The following is an 18018-nucleotide window of genomic DNA, read 5'->3' on the forward strand; positions in this document are numbered from 1 at the left end:
TCTCAGGCTTCATTTAGAGATACAACACAGTCACTGGCTTGTAAAATATTTAAGGAGCTGAAAAATTAGGTTTATGGTGAATAATGACAGAAATAAACACTTTTCAGTCTGGAGACTATCAGGTGAATGGGTAATTTAATAAAGCCTTAATGTTTAAGAAGGATGCACTAGAGGAGGCAACCAGCGGCTTCTGTCTCCTCTGACAGACAACACAACATGAGCAGACAGGTTTAGATCACAAAAGATAGATCTAAGTTAGACGTGAAATAGATTTTTACATTGATGACGATGAATAAACCGAAAAGAACTAAGAAAATCTAGTTTCCCAGAAGACATAAAGGAGAATGACCTTCCTTTGTCTAAGATCATGGACTGATGTTTTTTGAAATGAGGGCTACACACCACATCAGGGGTTGACAAACTTTTTCTGTAAAAGGCCAAACAGTGACTAATTCAGACTTTGCAGGCCAGTTTCTGTAACAATGAATGAGCTCTGTGGATGAAGTGTGCAAGCAGCCACAGATAATAAGTAACCAGTGAGCATGGCTGTGTTCCAATAAAACCTAATTTACAAAAAGATGCTCTGGGTCAAATGTGGCCCATGAACCACAGGTCAGTTGACCAACTCCTGGATGAAATGAACTGCACAGGCATTTTGAATCTTTGAGATCTTGGATGTGGGAAAGAAAGTGCTGGAAGCAACAACGTCTAGTCCTGTATTGAGTACTGTCATAATCTGTGTTTCCCCCAGCAACAAACTTTGAGATGAGGATTTAGGAGTAAGAAATTTATTTGGAGCAGGTAAGGTATAGCTCAGTGGTAGAGTTTGCACTTAGCATGCATGAGGGCCTGGGTTCAATCCCCAGTACCTCTGTTAGAAAAAAAAAAAGAAATTTATTTGAGAGGTGAGCCCAGGAAGAGTGACAGGGAAGAGAAGAAACATACGAAAGGGGATTTGTCATATGTGGCCCCCTGATGGGCAAGGAGCACTCCATCCTTCAAACGCTTGTTTCTTATTGTTTGAGGGTCCCTTCCCAACAGGTCTGGCCCACCTTGCTCAGCCCAATCGTGATTCCCTGGCCGGGAGAGTACCCTCGGGCAGAGACCCAGGAAGCCAACAGCCTCCCAGGAAATGAACAGGTGACCTCAGGGGCAGGCCCAGGCATGCAGCTGGACACCGACACAGTCTGCTACCAGCGCTATCTGAGCCTCTTTCTGTTCACTCCTTCCTTCTGGGGAGAGAAGACTCCTGACCAGACTCACTTACGTCTTCAAAGAAGGTTCTTGTCTGCAGCACTATTTCTTTGAAGTAGAAGCTGATATCTCGGTCTGTGAGCAGCTCCAGGATCATTTTTAGTGCCTTCAAGCTTTCACAGACAACCTCGGTGCGGGCCAGGTGGTAGAGGCCTCTGATGACAGATTCTAGTATTATCTGCTTATGCTTCTTCACCTATTTCGAAATACGGTCTTTTAATCTCAAAAATTGTTCTATGTGTGCCTGGAACAGGGTAGGAGACCTCAGACGAGGGGACTGAAATTCTGTTGGGGTCACATGTACTTCAATCTAAGAGCCACCACCTCAGCAATTTATTTGGATTTTCACTTCATTTCCATGCAACCACGAGGTGAGGAGTGAGTCAATAATTATTTGAAAACTCTACTTAAGCGGGGAGGATATAGCTCAGTGGTAGAATGCATACTTGGCATGCACGAGGGCCTGGGTTCAATTGTTTTTTTCTTTTTAGCTTTTACCTATGTTTTTTTTTCTTTTTTCTGGGTTCAATTTTTAGTACCTCCATTTAAATAAATAGATACCTAATTACCTCCCCACCAAAAAAAAAAAAAAACAAAAAAAACCCCCCCAAAACCCCCCAAAACCCACCAAAAAACCCTCTACTTAGATGGACCATTTTTTTGTCCCCACTAAACTCCTTTTACCTTGTGAGGGGCTCCCGAAGCCGTATTACCGAGCCCTCGGATGGCCATTTGCCTCAGGATGGCGTTGGAGTCCCAGGCACTCTGATCCATGAGGATCAGCACTTCCCGCAGATTCCCGTGCTTCCAGAGGATTGGCTCCTTCATGAGCTGAAAACGACATGCTCCTCCCCTTTAGATCAGGGCACGGCCTCCCTTCTGGTGAGTGTCAAAGGCATCCTAACTCAGGTTAAGGAGTAGGGCTCAGCTGCTTGGGGAGCAGAGGAGGGAGCCCTTGGGTGAGTTAGCACATCTCGCAGGAGCTAAGCTCTAGCTGTGAGCGCCTCACGGATCAAGGCTACGTGGTGATGAGAAACCAAAGTACCTCGTTGAGAAGATATTTCTAAATAAGTTCATTTGTGTCATTATTTTAGATTCCACAAATAAGTGAAATCACATGATATTTGTATATGTATAACTGAATCACTGTGCTGTACACCAGAAACTAACATGACATTGTAAATCAACTCTACTTCAGTAATAATATAAAAAAAGAGAAGATATTTCCCATCTAAGAGGAAAAATGCAGCAGGGAAAACGAGGTACTGACAACGTCCCTTCTCTGGATCGTCTGAGTCAGCCCGTTATCTCAGAGTTTGAAAGGATCACAGTAATACATTTGTTGGTTACTTTTTGTTTTGTTCCTTCCGGGTTTATTCTCTACCCTTCTGTGTCCTGGGAGATGATTTCTGCAGAGCAGAGGGCAGGGAGAGGATGTGGCTTCCTCTCTCTCTCCCTGATCAAGTGCCGTGTCTCTGCCTGTAGCTGGGTCTCTACTCCCAAAGCTCCCGTGGAGGGTCCCTCTTCCATGGCTCCAGCTCCCACTGAAGTCCCGAGAGAAATCCCTCCGGGGAACCCAATGACCCTGCTGGGATGGCTGCCCTCCTTGCCTCAGAGAAGAAAGCTGTGCCAGTTATCCGGTAGTTCTCGGAGGAGGAGGTGAGGGACGGCAGGAGCTGGTCCATGATGTCCAGTATGATGCCGTGTTGCCACACCGTCATGCTCCTGGAAAAACCAAGCCTCCCATTGTAGCAGAGATCATTTTTTTTCAAAATGATGGAAGACACTTCAGTCTATTTCTCTATCAGGAAAATAAATGATCTAAAAAGGAATGTTAAAAAGGAAAGAGCACCAAGGCTTAAGCTTTATAATAGCCTATCCAAGGTCCCGACTGAAGTGCCGTTTGCCTAAAGCTATTGGTTGTATCACTGTGTTTTGAGGGCTTGGTGAGTTTACGGCTGATTCCACCAGCTCTTCCCAAACCACTTTGCTCTTTCTTCCCTATTTTTTTTCCCTGGACTGTAGGTCCTTGGTGAGTCGACTGCTCTCAGTGAAGTTGCCTGCATTGCATTTTTACTTAATTTTTAGGTTTTTTTTCCCTTTGCATCTAGTTCTAGAATATCTGCACGTTACCTGGCCAGTGCACATACTCCCAGGTGGTGGGTACCGGGGCTGCTGAGCAGGGTCCATACGTTGTCCCCCTCGTCAGATTCTTTGGCCAGGCCTTCTCTCATGGCCTGGGCTTGCACACACTTCAGAGTTGTCGCTGAGAGCCTGGAGGAGACAGTTGACATCACAAAAGTAAGTCAACCCCACGCAGGGAACTGTGAATCCCCATGTTCACTCTTCCTATTCCCCATGATGCTCCCTCAATCCTGGGTAAATGAATGTTGGCAAGGAAAACACAGGCAGCTGGCTCTCACTCTTTAGTTCTGGGGTCAAGGGGGCATTGGGATGATTTGAGTTGGTAAATGATGCCACAAAATCTTGTCAATCTTTCCTGAGAAAATAAAGCCCTAAGGATGGACAGTGCAAAATATCATGTTTCACTGATTTTAAAACAGTAGCTGGGAAATCAGGATGCATCTCGCAATGGATAGCGCGTTACCATCGTTGGCCAGACAGTCGTGGTGATGTGGTCGTGCTGCCTGTGTATACAACGCATGGACACACGTGGAGTTAGGTGTGCCTCTTTATGCTGCGGTCATTTTAGTGAAGCCATGTGTGTTAGCGTAACTATGTGTGCTGAGCCTGACTACTGCATACATTGTCTAGAAAAAGGTTGATGACACCTTGGAATAAAAAGTTATGCAAGAGCAAGGAAACAGCTGTGTAACACAGGATAAAAATCTATGCCTAATAATCCTAAAGGAGCTCTTTGGATCAATATAAAATACAAATTAAAAAATATAAGAGAACATCATAGAGAATATGAAAGGAATATATGTGTATGTATGACTGAAACATTATGCTGTACATCAGAAATTGACACAATGTTGTAAACTGACTATATTTCAATAAAAAAATGTAAGAGAGCATTGATTCATGGCTAAATGGGGACTCTTTTTTTTCTCTTTCTCAGTGGTATCCAAAATAATTCTGCTTCCTTCAACTGGTGAAGTCTTCGATCTGATGAAATAGGGTATTTATTTTTATTTTTCTTCTTTCCCTGGTGGCCTTGAATATCACAGAATTCTAGCTCTCCCTGAAAGTTCTCAGTGAAGGGAAACAAAGGAAATGGGCTGGGTCCTCGAGGGAAGAGGACATAGCTGCTTATTCATTACGTGACTGTTCTGGGCAGCCGCGCTGGGGCCTGGGTACTGGCTCAGGGAAGAACTACAAGCCTTCAGGATGGAGGGGCCTTGTTTCTAGAGGCAGTCAGGGCCCTACCAGAAGGCGCAGGCCTGGACTTCCACAGTCCCTTTTCTGGAGTCTGGGGTCAGCACTGCTCTGGAAGGCCCTCCCTCCCCGCCAGGCCATTTACCTGCTGGGGTCTGAGATCTGCTGTCGCTCTCCCTGTGGCATCACCCGGCGCCTGCGGTTCAAGGTCGTCGTGGGCAACTTCTGGCCCAGCGTGCAGCTGACCAGCTTCAGGAGAAGGGTGAATAGCTCCGGGTATAAGCCTGTGACAGGGCTGCCGGTCGACACCACCTCATGGATCGCACAGGCCACCTGAGGGGAGAAAAGCCTTGTCATGACTAATCTTCACGCTTTGTTTTCTCCCCAGATGACTGCTTTCCAGATAGACCACACTTAAGGTTCAAAATACATTGAAAAGGGAGGGCTTATTCGCCTGGAAACGTCTCAATTCATACTGTGTTTCTCTCTCAGGACTGCCATGTGGGGTGACTCCGGACTCTAGGGGGGCACCAGTCATGTAAAATGGAATGTTTTCCAGTATTGGGGTATTTCAACAAAAAAGGGATGTTTTGGGTAACTTGAAGACTGAGGTGGAAATAGAGATACACAGATTTTCTTTGGGCTGATGAAAAATTTGCTTCTAAACATGATCAGTGACGGACAAAAATCACTGCACTATTTGTCCAATATAAACTGGAGTCAGTTTAAAACCAGGATATGAGGGGGGGAGACATGTGAATAACACTACATCACCAGGTGCCAGGCGGGAGCGATCGCGGAGTGGGGCGCCATTCCAGGCGCTGATGGGATGTACAACTCACGGAAATTGCATCTATTCCAGCTAAATCATCTTCTAGTCCGTTCCCCAGTTTGTCTATTAAGGCCCGTAGGAGTTTGCCACTGGAGGCTGGGTTCTCAGCCAGAGCCTTCCACAGTGTCTTTGTGTCCCTGGAGAGGCAAGGCAGGGAGCCGATAAGGCACAACTCCTTGGCACGTGAGCTTTTCCAGCTGATCTGCTCTAAAACCACATTATGGCTCATCACAATTTCAAGGTCAGATGGACATGCCAACTTGCCCAGGGATAATAAGGATATTTTATTCAACAGTCTAGCTTACTGGCCTTGGGTTTGTTAATGTCCATCATGACATAAACCTCTCATATAGATGTATTATAGATGTAAATATATATAAAATCATTATTCAATGAAGACGTGTATTTGAAAAACACTTGGAAAACCATTACTTGTGGTTCAAACACCATTTCTGAAATTATTCAGATGCAATGTTTTTGACTTTTGTCTGCTGTCTTTCTCTCAAACCACAAATTCTTGCCCAATGCCTTACAGAGTGGACTTCCCTGGGAGAAGGGACCAGCTCAGTTAGAATCTACCTGTCAAAGGGCAGAGGCTTCTGCAAAAGGTTGGCAACAACTGCATCCATGTGAAAGCTGGCTATCTGGGAGATGGCTTCTAGCATGAAATGAAAACTTTCCTCCTTTTGTCTGAGGACCGGCATGTGATGATAAATTATGCCCAAGATTTCCAACAGCTAAAAAGAAAAAGCCAAATCAAACATTTTCCCTCTATATGGATGGCTTGGGTCATGGACGGTCAGCATATTACAAGTGGTGGTGGATGAATTACAAATAATGAAAGTAATTGATTCCATACATGGCTTATCTCTTCCTCAGGGCTGTTACTGACAAATTGGGCATTTATGCTTAAATCAATTTAGCAAACATTTAGTGAAAGGCTGCATCATACCAGATGCTGTGTTAGGCATTGTGGGGAATTTACCAAGGATCAATAAGATGAAGCCCTTTCTCAAAAGGAATGAGTGGTCTAGTACAGGACCTCAGCTTTATGCCCAGAGCCCTGGGCACAAGGCAGTGTATGGCAAATGGTAAACAAGAGGTGCACAGGATTGATGGGGAATCCAGGAGTAACTGAGGTCACTCTGGAGGGGCATCTGGTCTGGATCTCAAAGGATATATAGCAATCTCAGAAAGCAAGGTGGAGATCTGCTTGGGGAAAGATATTCTCCCCAGAAAGAAGAGCACAGGTAAAGATTAAAATAAAAAAACCACGAAAGTAAAGCACAGAGGGTTTAGAGAGCAGTGAAACTAGTCTGTCTGATTCCACAACGGTGGATGCACGTCAGTATACATTTGTCAACACTGAGAGTGGACCCGAATGTACACTATGGACTTTGAGTGATCATATGATGTGTCACTGTAGTGTCACTGATGGTAGCAAATGTACCACTGTGGTGTGGGGTTGATTGTGTGGAGACAGGGTATTTGGAACTCTGTACCTTCTCCTCAATTTTGCTGTGAACCTGGTGGCTGTGAAAAATAAAGTCCATATGAAAAATAGCATGAGAGCATGTTAGAAGCCAATTTGAAAAGGTTTATGGAATAGAAGAATGGTCCAGTTTGGAGCACAAGGAGAATGAGGGTGATAAAAGAAGATAACTTGATGGAAAAGCAGCAGCCAGAATCTAAGGGACATTGAGGGCTCTTTCTGAATTGGGGTGTTAACCTGTGTGCAGTGGGGGATGAACTTATACAACTGGATTTTTGACAAGGGGAAGGGCATGTCTCTACGTCTCTGTGCTAAAGTAACTTTGCTCCTAGTAAATATTTGTCTTGCTGACTTTGGACAGACATTTTTAGGTTAAACGTAACATCTCAAAATTATGATTTCTTTATTGTAAATATCCTGTAAACACGATTACCACAGAGTCCCATTTCAATAATTCTTGGAGAGGATTTAGGTCCCTATTGTAAACTTTTGCCTAGTGTGTGAACAACTCCCCTTTTATGCTAAACACACAAATACACGAACGTTTCAAATTTATTAACCTTTGATTCTTCCATGCCTGGCCCAGTGCCTGGCACATAGTATGTACTCAATAAATGCTTTTGGAAAAAAAACCTGATTGAATAGTAATTAGCACAGAGGTCATTTCCTAAAGCCATGCATTTGAGAATTCTTTAATTTAGGGTAGTTGACTCTGGTGCTTGGGGGACCATAACTTCTTTCTCCTGTTCCCCTTGGGAAGCCTTTACTGAGTTAAAACTTCTCTTCCTCCTCATTCATCTCTGAATTGCTGGTATTGTTTCTGACTTCAAGAGAGAGGATAGAGCATCTCTATTTAGAGCTTTTAATCAGGCTTCCTGAATTTAAATCCTGTTCTCTCTGCTTAACTCTCCAGCTGGGAGGAAGGATTGAGGACTTTTCTTTCAATCAAGTCCCCAGTGACAGCCTCCTTTATCAGAAAGGACCTAAGGTGTGTCCAAGAGCAGCCTGAAGAGTGGCAGAGGAATTGGAGACCCTCCTGGCCCTCAGGGACAATCTCAAAGGCATGCACTCACAAAGCCCCTCTCATCCTTGCAGACCTCGCAACCCAGTTTTCCATAATCCAAATGCCTTTGGTTCAGAGATTCTTCCTCTGTCCAGAGAGTGGCGGTTTGGAAAGTTCCTATCATCCCAGCCCAGGGAGGCAACCGAGTCAGGTGGAGAGAGGCCCTCAGCATGAGCCTGCAGCCCATCAGAGGACCGACTGAGAGGTGGTGGCCTATTTGGTATTTCAGGGGTGTTAGAAATTATGCTCAGTTGTCAAACTGGCTGTCAGTTCACCTGATCTTCCAAAGTAGCTCCTTGCTCCTTCAGGGCGGCGATCATCCATACACCGCAGGCCTTCGTGCAGGTGGGGTTGAGGCTCTCCAGACCATCCAGGGTTTCCTCCAGGAACATCAGGATTTCCTCACTTGGGATGAGTTTACTGACTATCTGAGAAGGTACCCAAAAAGGCTCAGGTCATCAACCAACCTCACTTCCTGCCTGGACGCCTACAACACGTTACTCTTTGTTTTAGGGTATTAGAAACCACCAGCCTTTCCAAACAGTTGGCGTATGTATGGGGCTAGAGAAACTAGAGAAAATAGTAAAATGGGACATAGACATGATCTTTTAACTCTAAGCAAACTTTCTCTGAAGTTATCTTTTTATCATTTCATATGTATTGAATTCCAGACCTGCTGAGGCAATTTCCTCTCAGAACTTGAGGTTATGGTATACCTCACAAAGGAAAAAATCATGCAAATTTTTATATGGCAATTTATACGCTGAAAGTACTTTCACATACATTTCATATATCATAGAAATCAGTCTTGTGTCTGCCAAAGAATAGCTAAGCTTGAGAATACAGGAAATCCATCACCATGTACCAAGTGCAATGCTAAATACCAGGTGTCTCACGTATCTGTACAGGGTGTGAATTATTATGAACCCTGTTTTGTGCGTTTTCATGGTTCAATATTAAAAGTAGTCAATAAAAGGTCAAGAAAAAAACACCTTTGCAAGTTCAGTCTCCAAACAAGAACTCTACAGAATGTTTGGTTATATATATAGCTGTGTGTGTATGAATGAAAAGGCAGGCAGGGGATGGAGAAAGTTAGCAGTTTGAATAAATTCCAGGAGCATTAGCGAGGGCTTTAACCAGCAAGACAGTGATGATTATGAGTTTGTGCATACAAAAACATTCCTAGTCACAACCGAATTCCGCCTGTATTAAATGGCCCAATGATATTTGATAGAACCATCTTTGAGAGAAAATGAGTTCCTTTTCTTAAAAATCTGAAAAGGTTTCTATGTACCTTCTGGATTAAAAAAAAAAAAGTAGTTGCACATCCCAGCCAGTTTCTGAGTAACCATAGCTCCAAGATCAAGGACCAGACTAGGGCATCTGCTCTATGTAACACCAAACAGGTCCAAGCTCAATGGTCACATGTATTTTTCTCATATTGGGATGGATATTGGTTTAGGAAGAAAGGGAGGAAGAGAACTCATGTTTGGGGCACCTACCATGCATCAGACACTTTCTAAGCATTTGACACGTGTTCCTGCCCCGTCTCCCCATGGGCCTCTGTCCTGCAGTCTCATCGCTTTCTCCTCTCTGCTGCTGCCTTCTTGATCCAAGCCACCTAATCTCACGCATGGGTTCTTGTAGTTTCCTTCAAACTGATCTCACTAGTTTCACTCTTGCCAGCCTACAGTCTAGTCTCAACATGGCGGCCAGATGACCCTTCAAAAATTTAAGTACAATCATGTTCCTCCTTGGAGAACCACCACAAGCCAGTGAGGAACTTCTGCAAAGTAGGAAAAGTGCCCTGTTCTCAAGATAGTCACTCCTCTCTGTTGTTGTCATAGTGACTGATTTTGTTGGACCCTATGCTTCCCTCTGTGGATAACTGCCATAGCACACATGCAAATCTACAATGTCTACATTAGGAATGATGCTGCCTCACATGAGGGTGCCCTTGTACACTTCACAACTGCCACCATTGTATGGAGTGGTCCTAACTCTTCTGCTCAAAAGCTCTGCTGGGTTTTGATCTCAATTGGAGAAAAAACCAAGGTCCTTAACAAGGCTTGGAAGGCTCCTCAATCAGCCTTGGTCTATCTCTTGGATTGCAGGACCCACTTCTTTCTCTGCCTCAGGGCCTTTGCACATGCTGTTCCCCCTCTGCCTGGAATGTTCTTTTCCAGATGTCTCCATGGTCTTCCCAGGGGATTCCCCCCCAACTCTTTATTCCCTTCCTTTACTTTATTTTTCTCAATTATCACTAGCTGACATCATATTTTTCTGGCTGCTCTATCTACTAGGACACAAGCTCAGTGAAGGCAGGTGTTTTACCTTTTTCTGTCCTTAGAGCCTAGAACAAAGTCTGGCAGATGGTAGATGCACAGTGCATATTAGGTGAAAGAATAAATGACTGAATAAATGAATGAGTTGATTGATCAATCCTCACAACAGCTCTGAGATGGAGCTTATGCATTTTTTTTTTTTAAGATGAGGAGACTGATCACACAGTGGACACACTTCAAGCAGTGCACTCAGAGTACATCTGATCCGACTCCAAAGCCCTGCCCCTTCTACTCCGCCTCACTGCCTCCCTCCCCTGGAGAGGGTCACTTGGTTCACGAGGTTTCCTAGGGTATGAAATGATCAGTGCGTGGACCCAGAATTAATAAATGAGTGGACAAATGTCTCATTCTGCTAGAATGGCTAGACAATTGCCTGCCTTGGTAGTGGGCGTATCCAGCTTACCCATTTGGAAACCAACCCAGAATCATCCTTACATCCCTTGGCCTGTCCTCCATATCTATTACCTTTGCTATTTTAGAGGAAATCTTGATCTGGACCTCCACATCATCACATTGCAGCCCTTCCTGCAAATCCTGTAGTCTGTCCACTTCCAGGCGAATGCCTAAAATCAACAAAGGGCGACACAGGAGTTCATAGAGCTGATAAGGGTAGAAGAGGCTGACTATGTTTTGATGTGACACTAATTCAGCTGTTGGATGCCTTTCACAAATGCACTAAAGCCTGTCTGATGAGAGGGTGAGCACAGAGCAAACACTCATGGAGTAGTTGCTGCATGCTAGCAGCTGGCTAAGTACTCTGCACACAGTGATCTCATTTATTACTCCTAGAGCTCATCTGAGGTTATTTGCAGTTGAGAAAGTTGAAGGGGAGAGATGTAAAGCCATCTGGTCGAGTCGTGCAGTGAGTAAAAGTAGGAACGTTGGAACTTGAACCCTGGTCTGACACTGATGCCCGGGCTCTTACTACTATGCTATGCTACTGTCTTTCTTCGAGTTCCACTCTGCAGTGGGCCACCTGCAGATGGTAAAGTGACTATTGTAACAGGAACATCAGCGACTGTGTAAATGGTTGCTCATATCAGTTCATAAACACAGACTTAAATGGTAATGATTTTCCCTTTGTTGTTTGAATGAAGTATAGTAGTTGTGGAAACTCACACCTGAACCAGTCTTTGGGAGGCAGACTAGCCCAGTGCAAGACACGCAGACTCCAGGCTCAGACAGATGACCTGGGCTCAAAGTCCAGCCCCACTGCTCTCAACTGTCCAAGCAACTGGTAAATTTCTTAACCTCAGATCCTTCATCTCTAAACTGACTGCATAACATTCATGTGCATTAAATGGGTATTTAATTTAGTATCCTACTAGTTACTTCTATCTAGTAGGTATTGAATAATCATATTCTTTCTCTCTCTCTACCACGTTTATTTGATGAACCAAATTAAAGAGTTAAGGTGAACAAAGAAGTGTGGGATTTCTTGTTAACAAAGAATATTTGAGGACCTGAACTTGGTGTGTTTCAGAAAAATAAAAAGGGCTAACGGGAGAATCGGTAGAACACTAATAGAATTCCAATTCCTTTCTTCCTGGGAGGTCCCTCTCTGGGGCATATCTTGTCTTATTAGATAGTCTTTTAGTTCTCACTTGCTTAATTCATTTTTTTCTCCTGGCTTTGGTAAAAACATATACCCTTAATGAGTTATCATCCCAAATCCCAAGAAACTGTCATACTTATTCTTGCTCTGCTGAATAGTTTTTTCTTTTTGACTGACTAAACTCTCTGCCCCAACTTTTTGGCTTTAGTACATTTTGCTTATGTGAATCTTAGAATTGTAGTATCTGTGTTCCCAGCATCAGAACAGTGCTTGACACGTGGAAAGGCACTCAATAAGTATTTTCCAGGTACCTAAAAGGGTGAGGAGGGGAAATGAGGTATGAGCAGGCAGTAAACCTGGACCGAGCACCCCTGGCTGCACCCGGTCTGCTCACAACTGTGCACACGACGCAGGGCCAACCTCGCCTGAAGCTCCTGCTGATTTGACCTGGATTTAATCAGAAGGCCCAGAACTCTGGTTTCAGTCTGAGACTGAGGTTTTAAAATTTCTTACATTTACTATGACTATGAGTCTATTTCTGGTTTGTAAATAAGTTCATTTGTATGAATATTTTCAGATTTCCACATGTAAGCAATATTATATGATATTTGTTTTTCTCTGTTTAACTTACTTCACTTACTTGGTAATCTATAGGTCCATCCATGTTGCTGCAAATGGCATTATTTCACTCTTTTTTATGGCTGAGTGATATTCCATTGTACACACACACACACACACACACACACACACTACATCTTCTTTATCCATTCATCTAGGTTGATGAACATTTAGGTTGCTTCCATGTCTTGGCTATTGTAAATAGTGCTCATGTGAATATTGGGGTGCATGTATCTCTTCAAATTACAGTTTTAGACTCTAATAGACTCTAATAGAATAGACTGACAGACATAGAAAATAAACTATGATTACCAAAGGGGAAAGGAGGCGGGAAGGGATAAATTAAGAGTTTGGGATTAACATATATACACTTCTATATATAAAACAGATAAACAACAGGGACCTACTGTATAGCTCAGGGAACTATATTCAGTATCTTGTAATAACTTATAATGGAAAAGGATCTGAAAAAGAATCTGCATATCTATATATCTTGTAATAACTTATAATGGAAAAGGATCTGAAAAAGAATCTATATCTATATCTATATATCTCAATTGCTTTGTTGTACATCTGAAACTAACATAACATTGCAAATCAACTATACTTCAATAAAAAAAAGTCCCTTACATTTTTCTGACACTGACAGTTATTCACATGTCCTCGGAGAGCAGAGGTCCTGCTATGAAAGCTGGAAAAACCTCCACAAAGTTATCTTTGTTAGAGAACTTTGAAAATCACTTAGCACCATAATAATAGTGCAATTTCCTCCAGAAGAAAAATGTGTGTGAGAGAAAGCTTTGCTAATATGTTCAATTGCTATGCGATTTAAATCGGACAGTCTCAAAACATTTTATCTACTTTAGTAGATTTTTATGATGCTTTGGTGTTATTATCTTTATTATGTAAAAAACTCCGAAAAGCAGAGCCACTGACGAAAAAAGGACCCAAGAGACAGCTGTGACATAATTAAGGTATTAGAACTCAGAGAGAGAGGGAGGGAGGGAGAGAGAAGAGGAAGGGAGAGTAAATGTACCAGGAGAAAAGCTGAGAACAAAAGCAAACAGACATCTTCTCTCATTTGTGCGTTACTCATCCTCCCCTCACCTTTTATGCAGAACAGACCAATAGCCGAACTAGCAGCTGCCTGGCGGATGGTGGGCAGGGTGTCACATGAGTGAGGAGCCAGGAGGCCGAGGAGTGAGCCGATTTTAAAGTTCTCTGGTGCCTGCAGGACGAAGGGGGCCCCAAAGGTGATGGGGTGAGGGTGATGTCCCAGGAGATTCCCAACACTGGCTATTAAGTCCCTTGTTTCCTCCGGGCGGGCCCTTAGACTCTCAAAGCTACCCTTTAAGGGCCGTAGACGAGTCAGCCAGCAAAGACAACCAAATAGCTTCTTCCGAGCGTGTTTGCAAGTAAGTGCTCGTGGTTAGGACAGACCCCTCAGTTGGTTCTTGGGAGAGACTCCAGCTGGGACCCCAGACTCATCACGCAGAGTTTTGGATTCCAGAGGCCTCACAGGGCCCTGTTGTTAGCAAGAAACGACATCCATCCCTTCTTACCTCAGTGTCATTTGTCAGCACTTTTGCGGTGATCTGGAAAGCTCTTTCTCTCTCCCACTCTTTCTGGGAAACAAGCCACATTCGGAGAAGCTGTTAGTCAAAGAGTAAAAGTCCTCCCCTTAGTGTCCTTCGGATTCATTTGTCCAGTTCTCTCGCTCTGCCTCTTCCGGCACAAGGAGCTCGCCTCCCCAAGAACAACTTTCAGGTGGCCTGGCCCCACGTGGTGGGCTAAGCGGGTCGGGCTGGGCGAGCCCCTGTGACCAGGACGAGGCAGCATCTGGAGGGTGCGTGGGAGCGCGGACGAGGGAACATGGGGTCGGTTTGCGCGGTGGCCCTACTCACGTTGAACATTTCTTGACAGTCCTCTGCGCTCGTGTTATCCCACACCGTGGTCCTCAGCAGCTTCCCCAGAGCATCCATGGAGCGGTCGTAGAGAAACTGAAATCAGAGGTGAGGATGAGTGCCGGGCTGAGGGCAGGAGTTCATCCACGCTACTGGGTTCTGCCCTCCACTCGGACCCTGCCCCCGCGTACGTGAATGTGCTCCTTGTCCTTGTCCGTCTCGCCCTCGTTTTTGAGTTTTTCCAGAGGTGGAAGGGGCAGCAGCCTCCGGATATTCTCCTCGAGAATATTAAGATGGTCATTCAGTGAGAGCTGAGGTTTCAGTTTACTGAAAGGAGAACCACATGGAGTGGATATTAAATCGATCAGGAAAACATAACCCAGAGGAGTTTCCAAGAATCGTCAATCTGAAGGGGCTGAAGGGTTCAGATACAGTCCCAGAAGTGTTGGGATGCTGAGGGAGGTGGTGACAGGAGTAGAGAGAGATTGGGGACGTAGAACCAGACTGTAGTGATGGGCATAGTCAAAGTGCTTCAGTTCTAATTTAGTGTGAGCTGGCTTTGCATTACTTAACCCTTTATTATATGATCTAAAGGCAATCTACTTGTTTTCTTCAGTGTGTGTGTGTGTGTGTGTGTGTGTGTGTGTGTATGTGTGTGAATGAGAGAGAGAGACAGAATGAGGTTCTAAGTTTGGAACAATGAGTTTTCTCAATGTCATATGTCCTCTCATGTTCCATGTAGTGTCACACGTCTTATAGGATCTTCACGTCCTACAGGATCTTATGAATGCACAAGTGAACAAACGATACTGGAATCTTCCTTCCTTCCTCCCTCTTTCCCTTCCTTCCTTCCTTCTTTCCTCTTCCTTTCTGTCTCTTTCTCTGACATTTATTATAAACATCTTGAGGATATAAACAAATCTGGACATAACTTGGAAAAATACAAATGTTCAATAAACAGGAGAAACTCCATTTGTTATTAAATGAATATAAATGAAAACAATACAATACCACATGTCAGCAACCAAATTAGCAAAGAAATTAAAAATGATGATACCGTCAGGGAAGGGTGAAATTGGTCCTATCACAGGGGAGTAAAATCAGCACCGGCTGGGACAGCTCTACTGAAAGTGTTAAGTGTGTTGAAAAATGCTGAACAGTCTTCTCATCTTTATTGTCTGGCTGGCTTTAAAAAAAATCAACCTATTGAGCTATAATTTACGCACAATAAAGTACATCCATTTAAAGTGTGCAATTAAATGAGTGTCACACTCATGAAACCACCGCTATAATCAATACAGAACATTCCTATCACACTGCCCCACCCCACCCCACCCCACCCCACCCCCAAATCTATCCTTATGCGTCTTTACAGCTCATCTCTTTCTCCATTCTGGCCCCACGAAACCACTGATTTACTTTCTGTCATTAGAGATGAGTTTGTGAGTTCTACAGGTGTCCCGTCCAAGTGAGGGTGGCCATTAGTAACACGTGGCTATTGAACACTTGAGTTGTGGCTGGTTTGAGTTTAAAAATGCTATAATTATAAAACACTGAATTTTGAAGATTTAGTATGAAAATCATGTAAATTACCTTACTATTTCTTTATACTGAATGCATATTGAAATGATAATATATTGAATATATTAGATTAAGAATCATTATTAAAGTTAATTTAACTTGTTTCTTTTAACACTTTTAAAAGTGGCTACTAGAAAATTAAATGACACGTGTGACTTGTATTATATTTATTTCTACTTGACAGCACTACTCTGGAGCCTGGTTAACTCTTAATTTATCTTCAAGATTTATTTGAGCTTTCTTCAAACCTCCTTCATCTTTGTAAACATGGCAACCTGTGCCTTCTCTTATCTTGCTTATTATCAAATTTTAGAGAAATTATGTGGGTGTATTTTGCATGTATTTTCCTCAGTAGGATAAAACTCCTTCAGGGCAAGGCCATATTTTGTTCAACATTGTCCTTTAGAATGTAGCTCAGTGTCTACTAGATGGATGCAACTCAATAATATTTATTGAACCAAATTGTCAGCTTTTATAATTAGAAGTTCAGAGAACACATTTTGCACAAAGGTGTTCACCAAAGTCTTATGGTTTTCAAAAACAAGAAAGAATTAACTGTAGCAATATGAGGCATATCTATACATCAAGACTTTAGGCAGCCATTAAAAATGATGTTTGCTATTTCAACATAATAAAGGCTATATGTGGAAAGCTTATAGCTAACACCATGCTCAGTGGTGAAAGACTGAAGACTTCCCCTTTAAGATCAGGAAAGAACAAGACAATGATCTCTCTTCTATTTAATATAGTACTGGAAGTCCCAGCCAGAGGAATTAGACAAGAAAAACTGAATAAAAGGTATCCAGATTGGAAAGGTAAAGTAAAATTATCTGTTTCCCAGTAACATGATTTATACATAGGAAAACCTTAAAAATCTTCAAAAATCTATTAGAACTAATAAATTTGTTGAGTTGCAGAACACGAAATCAACACACAAAAATCAGTTGCATTTCTGTACATTTACAGTGAACAATCAAAAAAGGAAGTTAACAATTCCACTTAAAATAGCACCAAAATGAATAAAACACTTAGAAATAATCTTAACTAAGGAGGTTAAAAACTTGTATAGTGAAAATCACAAAACATTACTGAAAGAAATTAAAGAAGACACAAATGGAAAGACAATCCATGCTCATGGATTTGAGTACTTAATATTGTTAAGATGTCCATACAAAGCAGTCTCCAGATTTAATGCAATCCCTATCAGAACTCCAATGGCACTTTTTGCAGAAATAGAAAAATCCATCTTAAAATTCACATGAAATCTCAAGGGACACCAAGTAGCCAAAACAACCTTGAAATAGAACAAAGTTGGAGATCTCACACTTCCTAGTTTCAAAACTTATTACAAAACTCCAGTAATCAAAATGGTGTAGTACTGGCATGAACAAACACACAGACCAATGGAATATGACAAAAAGCCCAGAAATAAACTCTAGTATGAATGGTCAAATGATTTTCAACAAGGGCTCCATAACCATTCAGTGGGGGATGATAATGGACTTGGTGATGATTTCTTGATACTACACTAAAAGCAGAGACAACAAAAGTACAAATACATCAAAATGAAAAACTTTTGTGCATCAAGGAACACAATTGATAGAGTAAAAAGACAACCTATAGAATGGGAAAAAAATCTGCAAATCATATACCTGATAAGGGGCTAATATTCTTATGTAGAATAGAAAGAACATAAAATATATAAATAACTCCTATAACTCAACAACAACAAAAAAGAAAGAACCAAAAAAAAAATGGGCAAAAGATTGAATAGACATTTTTTCCAAAGAAGATACACAAATAGGCAATAAGCTTATGAAAAGATTCTCAAGGTCAGTAATCGTTAGGGAAAGGCAACTCAAAACTGCAGTGAAGAGGGAGGGTATGGCTCAGTGGCAGAGTGCATGCTTAGCATGCACGAGGTCCTGGGTTCAATTCTTAGTACCTCCATTAAAATAAGTAAATAAATAAAGCTAATTATCTCCTAACTGCACCCCTCAAAAAAAAAAAAATGATACTACCACCTCACACCCAT

The 18018-nt window shown here is 42.6% G+C and overlaps 1 protein-coding gene across 1 annotated transcript in view; it reads right to left on the bottom strand.

Moving 5' to 3' along the window:
• The window catches only part of MROH2B (maestro heat like repeat family member 2B), a 59421-nt gene that overhangs the window by 5094 nt on the left and 36309 nt on the right, over positions 1-18018 (bottom strand). The window contains exons 25-37 of the mRNA XM_032468249.1: positions 14594-14729; positions 14403-14498; positions 14061-14150; positions 13606-13726; positions 10791-10888; positions 8256-8408; positions 6005-6162; positions 5436-5562; positions 4739-4926; positions 3388-3528; positions 2865-2979; positions 1939-2085; positions 1268-1450 (exon numbers count right to left, since the gene is read on the bottom strand). Of these exons, the coding sequence (XP_032324140.1) occupies positions 1268-1450; positions 1939-2085; positions 2865-2979; positions 3388-3528; positions 4739-4926; positions 5436-5562; positions 6005-6162; positions 8256-8408; positions 10791-10888; positions 13606-13726; positions 14061-14150; positions 14403-14498; positions 14594-14729 (1753 nt within the window). The remainder of the gene's footprint in view (positions 1-1267; positions 1451-1938; positions 2086-2864; positions 2980-3387; positions 3529-4738; positions 4927-5435; positions 5563-6004; positions 6163-8255; positions 8409-10790; positions 10889-13605; positions 13727-14060; positions 14151-14402; positions 14499-14593; positions 14730-18018) is intronic.

This window comes from Camelus ferus, chromosome 3, assembly GCF_009834535.1.
Source record: "Camelus ferus isolate YT-003-E chromosome 3, BCGSAC_Cfer_1.0, whole genome shotgun sequence".
Classification (NCBI taxonomy): Eukaryota; Metazoa; Chordata; class Mammalia; order Artiodactyla; family Camelidae; genus Camelus; species Camelus ferus.